Source organism: Aulonocara stuartgranti (assembly GCF_965226115.1).
Source record: "Aulonocara stuartgranti genome assembly, chromosome: 6".
Taxonomy (NCBI): Eukaryota; Metazoa; Chordata; class Actinopteri; order Cichliformes; family Cichlidae; genus Aulonocara; species Aulonocara stuartgranti.
Window position 1 is genome coordinate 4,759,922 of NC_138944.1, and position 9,716 is coordinate 4,769,637.

At 42.9% G+C, this 9,716-nt stretch overlaps 1 protein-coding gene and 1 long non-coding RNA gene across 5 annotated transcripts in view; one reads left to right on the forward strand and one right to left on the reverse strand.

Annotated features, from left to right (window-relative positions):
• Positions 1 to 2,567, forward strand: part of LOC309708714 (E3 ubiquitin/ISG15 ligase TRIM25-like) — a 7,988-nt gene extending 5,421 nt beyond the window's left edge. Inside the window, exons 7-9 of the mRNA XM_082536974.1 lie at positions 490 to 630; positions 932 to 991; positions 1,086 to 2,567. Coding sequence (XP_082393100.1) covers positions 490 to 630; positions 932 to 991; positions 1,086 to 1,627 — 743 coding nt within the window. The 3' untranslated portion in view covers positions 1,628 to 2,567. The remainder of the gene's footprint in view (positions 1 to 489; positions 631 to 931; positions 992 to 1,085) is intronic.
• The window catches only part of LOC309708715, a 14,488-nt gene extending 4,804 nt beyond the window's left edge, over positions 1 to 9,684 (reverse strand). For 3 of the 4 annotated variants that reach the window (XR_014277316.1, XR_014277318.1, XR_014277319.1), the window contains exons 1-2: positions 9,091 to 9,684; positions 8,300 to 8,385 (exon numbers count right to left, since the gene is read on the reverse strand). This is a non-coding gene — a long non-coding RNA (uncharacterized lncRNA). The remainder of the gene's footprint in view (positions 1 to 8,299; positions 8,386 to 9,090) is intronic. The other variant, XR_014277317.1, reaches the window with a different exon arrangement.
• Between the last annotated feature and the right edge of the window lie 32 nt (positions 9,685 to 9,716).

Here is a 9,716-nt window from a genome sequence, read left to right on the forward strand (position 1 = left end):
CAGTCCCTCGACAGTTTGTTTCCAGGACTTCTAATAGAGGATGACACCATATACAGAATCCAAGTCAAACGTTTTGGTGGTGGTCGGTTCTAGAAGCAAGTCTATTTTAAAGCCCTGCACAAAATAAACTGGGAGAGATCCATTATTGTAATTTTAATGTCATCAGGACATAAAAACTGCATAAACCCAAAGAAAGGTTTAAAAAGCTTTTTTCCTCTGCTTGTGCAGCTGTGCGCAAACATCTGTTATGACTCGGTTCACAGTGACGATGTGAAGAATTGTTTCAGTGCCATATCTTTTCCTGTGTCACATCTGTGTCAATTCTTACTGGTAATGAACTCTGTTTTTCCACACACAGTCCTGATGAAGATGTAATAATGAACCTATATAATAAATATGGAGAATGTCGGGTCTTCCCTGCCAGTGTTTAGATCTGATTTATGCATATTCAGTGTTATAAATACTTCACTGCCTTTCTCTACTTTCTAGAAACCAAAACAAAGCCTAATGAGTCCACTGGCATTATGGGAATTAAGAAAAACGCCCGTTCAATGGAAAACCTGCTGGAGTATGGAGTGAAAGAGGAACCCAGAGACTGTTCTCCTGCAGCTGAACCTAATCAGAAACCAGGTAGACAGACATCAGATTTGAGCACTGTATGCTGAGTTGCTAATGTAGTCCCAGCACCACAAACAGACTTTAGAACAGGTGCCATTCATCTTCTGTTATCTCTGAGCTTGATGACAAACTTGGTCTATGTCTTTATTTCACTTATTGCAACTCTGACAGCTGTGTGGAAAGCAAACAAAATCATCACTATCACCATGTAAATACACCCCAACTTGGCACAAGCTACAATTCCAGTTTTACAGTAACCATGTCCATTTTCCAATATGGCAACACAAATGATTTACTTTGTCTTTAATTGTAGAAGCTCCAGATATTCCCCCAGACATAAGCACAGCTGAAAAGAGAGGTGAACTTCTGAAATGTAAGTGTAGCAGGCATCATCCGCTCATGCAGCAACAGCAGCCGTGTCTGTTTGTTTTTTAAAATAAAATGGTCTTTCCTTTTATCCCTTTCAGACGCCACAGAACTCACTTTCGATCCAAGCACCGCCCATAAACGCATCGCGCTGACCGAGAACTTCACTAAGGCCTCCGTGTCAGACGAGCACATAAACTACCCCGACTGCCCCGGACGCTTTGCTGTCTGCTCCCAGGTGCTCGCCTCCAAGGGTTTCTCTACGGGACGCCATTACTGGGAAGTGCGACTGACCAACATTAACTTCATTGGCATAGGCTTGGCTTACAACAGCATTGACCGCAAAGGCCCCACCAGTCGACTGGGCCGCAACGTCCAGTCCTGGTGTGTCGAGTGGCTTGATGTCGGCCTGTCAGTCTGGCATAACAGCAGCGAGACCGTGCTTGCTAATCCAAATCCAAAGCGTGTCGGCGTGCTGTTGGATTGTGAGGCCGGCACCGCTACGTTCTATCGCGTGGCAGAGAGGGCGTATCCCTTCCACACTATCAAGTTCCCTTACCCTGCCTTTTTAGAGGCTATCTATCCAGCCTTCTGGATTTTCTCAAATGGCTCCTCCATTACCTTTTGCAAAATGCAACAATGAATACCATACACAGTCAGATGGTGCGATTGTTGCTATAATTAAAGGTGTCCTATGGTGTTTCAGTTTTCAGTTTTTCAGTTTACTAAGCAACCAAAAGCTATTGTAGCCATATTTCCTCCTGAAGTAAAAACAAAAAATAAGTAATTTATTTTAATAATCCAGTTTATCAAAAAAAAAAAAAAAGGCCTGGTAAATGGCCTGTATTTGTATAGCGCTTTACTAGTCCCTAAGGACCCCAAAGCGCTTTACACATTCAGTCATCCACACATTCACACACTGGTGATGGCAGCTACATTGTAGCCACAGCCACCCTGGGGCGCACTGACAGAGGCGAGGCTGCCGGACACTGGCGCCACCGGGCCCTCTCACCACCACCAGTAGGCAACGGGTGAAGTGTCTTGCCCAAGGACGCAACGACCGAGGCTGTCTAAGCCGGGGCTCGAACCGGCAACCTTCCGATTACAAGACGAACTCCCAACTCTGGAGCCACAATCGCCCACAAAATATTAACTGCTTTGCGCATAATTTATATCCATTGTTACCGGACAGCGTTCTTATTCACTGTTTATCCAGGTGCAGGTCTTGGCTGGCACATTTGTTGGCTCCATTAACTCTATCAGTGGAAAACCATGAAACCTTACAGATCACATGCAAAACATGTAGTAATGTGCTAATATTGGTCAAAATCTCCTGCTTCTTAAGCACTGGTCATCGATTCTGCATCAGATTAAGATCTGGTGTTGAATCCAAAATAGTGATTTGATCACTTTGAACCACTTATGACACGGTGACCCATCATGCACTGGTCATCACCAAATTGCTTCCAGATCTATGAAGTCACGAGGATGTTTTATCGTATGGTCAGTGCACGTGTAACACTATAAATACTGTGTTGTTGTTTAAATTTGACTTCTTTTCCAATAAAACTCTTTAAAATGCTTATGATTGCGCCTCGCTATATAATAGAAACATGTCAAATAATAAATAAACAAATAGTGTGAATAAAGATTGACGCAAAGGGGTTTCGAGTTTTGTGTAAATTCATTATTCTTTCTTTTGCATTAGGAAGATGATTTGAGTTTTAGCTTTGTACAGTCTGGTCTTTTGAGGGTCTCTGAGATTTTTTACTTCATGGTGTTTTGTTTTGCTATTAGGTTTCTTTCATGGCTTTGTCTCGTCCCCATGTTTTGTCCCTCACTCCCCCCCTCTCTGTGTCTCCGTCATGTCTGTCTTCGGTCTGCCTTACCAGTTTCCATTTCCTTCGCGTCTCATCCCTTGTCTCCCCAGTCTGTCACTTGCTTCCATGTCTGTTAGTCCCCTTTCCTAATGTCAAGCTTATGTGTCCTTTTCTGGGTCTCGATGTGCGTGTTACTTCCTGTTTTATTTTGCGGGTTAGTCAAAGGGCTGTTCTGTTACTCAGATCCAGCTGTGTCACGTCGTTGTCTCCCTGGCTGTGCGTGCTCCTTGTGTCTAAGTGTTCACTGCTGTTTCCAGGTCACCATGTTTCTTGATTTCTGTTCTGTCAGAGTTTCAGCTTTAGTGCAAAGGTTTAAAAATGGTATTAACTGTTTAGGAATTAGACCTATTTTTGTACAATAAAACCCATTTTTAGAGGCTCTGTGATAACTGGACAAACTAACATGATTTTTACTATCAAGTGTTTTGAAGGAAGGAAGGTTCAGGGCTTAAGCAATCAGCATCATGGGCTCATCCGGTTAGAATAAGAATAAGCAGTCATCTAATTATTCTCAGGGTTTTCCTTTTATTCTCCAAATCAATAAGGCAAAGAAGGAAGGAAAGAAAGACACACATGGACTGCTCTCTAAAAAGGACATAAAGTACGATTTAAGTAACTCAAAATGACACATGAACTCAGGCGACTCAAAGAGAAACTCACCTCAGCTGCCGCCCCATGTGGGAGTGAAGAAAGAGTGAGGGGTAGGTGAGTGCAGTCCTTATATAACGAGTGACAGGTGAGTGCAATTAAGGCCAAGCACCACACCCAATCAAAGGTGAGGAAAAGAAACAAGGTGCATCTGGTGAAGTGAATGTGCTGAAAGGTGAGCCTTTACAACAGCCGCCCCCATATTTCTCAGTAGAAATATGTTCAAAGGATTAGAGATGCTCTTTTTCACAAAGCGGGGGCAGAGGAATCAGACATGCTACAGGTCTAATATAGGTTCAGGGGGTTGACCTAGAGATCGACAATGCAGGCTAGACAGTTCAGGGGGCCGACCATGTAACCAGCGGTGACGGCAAAGCAGGTCCAAATGCCAACCGCGTGGGATGCAGCGGCAGGCCCAGACCTGCAGACCGTTGGGCAGTTTTGCAGGTGCTGGGGGCAATGTACGGGGCTTGGCAGAGGCAGGACCAGGTGATGCAGGAGCAGGCAGCGCCCTGACCACTGGCGGAATGGCAGCCACAGGCGGTGGAACTGGTGATAGTGGCACTGCCGGTGACGACATAGGTACTGCTGATGGTAGAGTATGAGGTGGCTGAATGAATTCAGAGCCATCAGCGGACACAAGGATGTGCTGGAGCGGTTCTCCTGAACCTGAACTGGAAGATGTGAATAAACATTGGGCATGCGTGGAACTGCTCTGGGGTTGGAAGTCTGTGATTGGACCTTGGAGTGTCCATCCTAAGTGGGTTTTGACTGCTGCAGGAGATCCAAATGGTCCATGTCTAACTGGTGCAATAGGCGTAATAAGGTGGGTATGATCAGAGCCTATGAGCAGTAGTGGAACTGCTTTGTTAATGAAGGTTAATGGGATACCTTGAAGATGCTTGTATCTCCGTTGAAGAGAGGATACGGGGTAGGTGTGGTCTGAAAGTGCTAAGTGACTTGTAGCGAAGGCATTGTTAATTGTGTAAGTTTTCTCTGGATGTGCGATGGGAGAAATCTGGAAACTTACACAAGAACCTTGAATGGTTTCAACTTCTTGATGGACAGTTCTGAGTGATAATTTTTCAGCTTTCCCAGTTAGGTGGAGATGCTTAGCTGCAGATGTCAGAAGCATGGTACGTTGGGAGCCATCGTCAAGTATTGCATATGTTTCCAGGGTTCTTTTGCCATTACGCAGGAGCACTTTCACAACCTTTAAAAGGACACTAGGGCGATCGCTAGGTCTATCAAAGTACAGTGTCCTCACTACAGGATTAGTTTCAGTTCTAGGTCTCTGATTCACCTCACATAGGATCTGTAGATGTCTTTCCATGCAGGTGGCACATGCTTTCCTCAGATCACACTTCGCAGCCTGATGAGTTCTAGCACAACGCCAGCACCGTTTGTTTCTCCTTATCCAGTTTATTTTCTCATCCTTTGTCTTGTTAATGAACTCGGGGCACTTGCTAATGTGGTGTTCAGGTGAGCAGCAATATGCACATCTTGCCTTAGTCATTATGATGGGTTGTGCTGCCTGTACAGGATCGGATGCATTTGTCCCATGTAATATTGTTGTGAGTGGAGAGGTGTACTTATGGGCAGGTCGTGGCTGGTTAAAGGATGAAACAGGACTGTCCTTTCTTGGTTGACACTTGAATTCAATTTGCAACCAGGATGAGAACAAAGGTAAGTCATACATCGTATCTCCTTGTTCCCTGTAAATATGCCGTTTGAAGCGACTGGAATGCTCTGCGGGCAACTTTTCAAGTAGGCGATCGACATGGGAGCCACAATTTAGTTCTGTCCGTCCTTGATCACCCATAGTGCTAAGCAAACCAACTAAAGCTTGTACACGAAGAGCAAAATTATCCAGAGTCCGACCGTCACCTGCTCTGATAGGAGGAAGCTCCAGTATATTCCGTAGTTCTTTCAATGCTAGCTGTCTTGGTTGCCCATAACGCTCATCAAGAGCTTTGATGGCTTGAGTGTATGGGTCAGGAGCATAGGAAAAGGAAATAGCTAACCGTTTAGCTTGGTCTACTTTCAGATGATCAAGAAGGACATGATATTTGAAATGCTCTGTGTCATGAGGGTCAAGCAGGTTAGTAAGGGCCATTCGTAACAGCCTATACTGGATTTCATCTTCTCTGGTAAGGTCTGGGAAAGAAGGACCCTCAAGTTTATACACATGTGTTCTAGTGCTAACAGGGTGACTAGAACTAGCAGTAATGGGTACTGAAGGGTTTTGTGCATGCAAACCATCAGATGTAGCTGGTTGCTGCTTTACAGGAGGGTGCTGCCTTGGTTCCGGAATGCAAACGAGAGGTTGAGCAGGGTCTTCATCTAGAGGAACAGCAGGTTGAACACATGAAATCTGGTGGGGACCTTGCAGTGGTGTGGCCAGGAAATTAAAAGGAGTCTCATCTGGTGTAGGAAAAACTGGTCTAGGCAAACCACTTGAAGGAACTGCAGCATCTAATATTGTTGAATTAGGGAAAGAAGGGCTAGCAGCCAGAACTGCACCAGAGTGACGGCTAACCTGGGGGGGCTGAGAGTGTGATTGACATGTTGCTGGATCAATCACTGGGAACTGCTCATGTTGCTGATGTGTTTGGGGAATTGCTTGTAAACCGCAAACAGAGGATTTGCTTTCATCAGAGACAGTGTGAATTGAAGATCTGGAGGAACTGCGAGAATGGGGAGGAGATAACTGAATCATGAATTGCCTAATCTCCCTCATTGTCATCAGGAGTTCCCTCATCACCTCATCTTGATTGGTGGGTAAAGGAGCAGGGGATGTCTCTGGTTGTCTTTCTGACTCTCCGACAGGATCCTGCAGCCCATGTGTGTCTTTGTCACTATGTTGGCATTCTGTTTGACTCTCTGTCTTACATGTAGCTCTTCTAGCTCCAGGATACTGAACGTCATACTGCTGCAGGTAGGCAGGAGGTCGACTATCACGAATGGATCTTCTCAAACCTTCAGTCAATGGCTGCTTTGAATCCATGACGCTAATACCACTCCGGCTCGGAGGACCATGTTTTGAAGGAAGGAAGGTTCAGGGCTTAAGCAATCAGCATCATGGGCTCATCCGGTTAGAATAAGAATAAGCAGTCATCTAATTATTCTCAGGGTTTTCCTTTTATTCTCCAAATCAATAAGGCAAAGAAGGAAGGAAAGAAAGACACACATGGACTGCTCTCTCTAAAAAGGACATAAAGTACGATTTAAGTAACTCAAAATGATACATGAACTCAGGAGACTCAAAGAGAAACTCACCTCAGCTGCCGCCCCATGTGGGAGTGAAGAAAGAGTGAGGGGTAGGTGAGTGCAGTCCTTATATAACGAGTGACAGGTGAGTGCAATTAAGGCCAAGCACCACACCCAATCAAAGGTGAGGAAAAGAAACAAGGTGCATCTGGTGAAGTGAATGTGCTGAAAGGTGAGCCTTTACAACATCAAGATTGCTTTTTAATGTTTGGAAGAAAATCATTTGCAGTCAGTGCCTGCCAGCACTCAGCTAGGCATAACCAAATGTTGCTTTTCCCATATGTTTTGGGTTATTATCTATTTGCAGTGTAAAGGGTCCACTCCTTTTTGCAACATTTGGCTGAATCTGAGCAGGGAGTATAACTCCGTATACCTCACAATTCATCTTGTGGCTTCTATCAGCAGTCACATTATTAACAGCGAGCCAGCTCCACTGACAGTCGTACAGGCCTGTGCCATAATGTTGCCTCCACCATGTTTGACGGATGATGTCGTCTGTTTCAGATCATGAGCTGTGTCTCCCCTTCTTCATACTTTTCCTAACCTGTTGTTCCAGTTTCCTAGTGTAACTAGTGGTTTTCATCTTGTTCTAAACCGTCTGGATTTACATTTATGAAGGCATCTCGTGATTGCAGACCTCGACAGTGATACAATCAAGAGTGTTCTTGGTTCTTGGTCAAGTTAATTATCCAGGGACTTTTGAGTCTCTGAACATGGAGAACTATGCATAAAAAATTACTGTAATTTCTAAACAGATAATGTAATATTCTGATTAACCCCCTGAATTTAACCTGAAATTCAAAACTTCAGTCACAGCTTGATTTATTTTTCATTTAAAATCCACTATAGTTGTATACAGCGGTAAAGTCAGAGGCGGAGCCAGACATTTGAAACACCCGGGGCTTAGCCCTAAAGGGTAGTATGCATGTGGTATTTTTATTTTTATTTTTTTTTATTTATTTATTTTTGGGGGGGGGGGGGGGGTTAGAAATGACTGAAAGATTAATAGGCTCTGTTTTGAGTTTTGTTCAAAAAAGAATGACTTCATATAGGGAAAAATATATATCACATGTGCAGGACATCTTAAACTAGTTTTTTAATTAAGCAGCAAGGCAGAACAAAGTCGGGGCTGTATCAAGACACAGGGACTAAACCCCAATTCAACCAGACCCAGAACTGATCCGGAATTAAAACAGGACTACAACAGTTCAAAATCAGGACTACTGAGGACTTAACCAAGACAGAACCAGAATCAGAACTAGATGATAGTAGCACTAAAAATCATCATAGACCTGCACTACACTTATTTTTTAATTCCACCAAAGTACAATATTTAGATTGAGAAAAGTTTATATAATTATTTATCCTTGTTGTGCGAACAAGCCTGCATAACTTAATAAATATAGAATTTGAAAAATAGCAAACCTAAAAAGAAACACTAGGTACGAGATACATGAGGACCTATGATACGGTGATACTTTTGGCAAATGACCATTTGACTAACATGTGTGTCTCACCTGCTCTTGTTCATCTCTGTTCTGTTCCTCTCTCTCCCTCTCTGTTCCTCTCTCTCCCTCTCTGTTCCTCTCTCTCCCTCTTTGTGCTGACAATCATCAAATATACAGTTGAAACCACATATTTATGTACTGTTCAGATCAAAACACTTTTTAATTGTAACATCAAATCGGACTAAATGTTTATTTTTTTAGATTGATAAATATAAAAAACATATTTGTTAACTTTAAGAGTAAAGAGAGAAACTATCTGTATTTCTTAATTGCAAATGGCACCAAATTGTATTCAAACTGAGCCACACTTATGGAGCTCCACAGTTCTTTTCCTGGTGTTTTGGTTGACATCTCTTGATTTTCCCATGTCAAAGAAACAGGCTCTGTGTTTTGCCTTATATGCATCCACAGCTGTGCCACCAGTTTACTCACATGGACTCTACTAACCTATCAGAAGCTTCTTCAGCTCAGAATGGAATCGTCTGGAGTTTCTTACTAATTAACAATAAACTTAGTGTATATGTACTCCTAAATTTGATCAAAGTGATAAAAAATAGACAGCTCTGTCTCTCTTTATTCTGACATTTAACTAATTCAAAAGATATTTCAATATTTATCTAAAACAAAAGTTTACTCTAAATTGATGTTGTACAGTAAAAATGTTTTATGTTTTCTCCCTAAAGTGTATGTAAATATCTGGTTACAAATGTGAATATCCTGCTGTGTACTGAAATCCCTCTTGTTTTGCATAGAAATATACTGAACAACATACAAAGCATAATATATAAAATAACATTTACCTGAGTTTTTTCTTTGAAAGAAGCCTCTAATGTCCATTCTTATATTTCAGTACATAACTGAAACCGATTTAGTCGGGGAGGGTAAGAACTGAAAATATGAAATAAACACACGTAAGCTAAGACTCTAAAAAAATAGCATTTGTTCGGCTTTTCATTTCGCCATTTGTTGATTCACTTGAAGAGCGAGTAACGTAATATTGGTCAAGTGATCAGTTTGATATCAATCTTTCGTGATGCACCGTCATATTTACATTATTTGTACGGTATGAATGATTTTCTTTGGTAACTGGTCAAACTTAAGCTCTCCTTAGTATGGCTGGCTCCGTTTCTCCAACAGCGCACACAGGCAGCAGCTGCCCCGCCCCCTCGCTCAGTCACTTAGTGCCTGAGCTCGGATCATACCAATATCAGGGGGGATTCACGCACAGTCGTAAATTCCCACAGTGTGCACTATGTGCTTCGAATATTGTGTGTACTTTTTGTTTTATACAGTTGTCAGCCAGACATCTAACTATGAAAAAATTACACTCCAAAAGACCCCGGGCTTCTGACAAAACAACCCGGGCTTAAGCCCAGTAAGCCACCCCCACGCTCCGCCCCTGGGTAAAGTCACACAACCTCTGTAA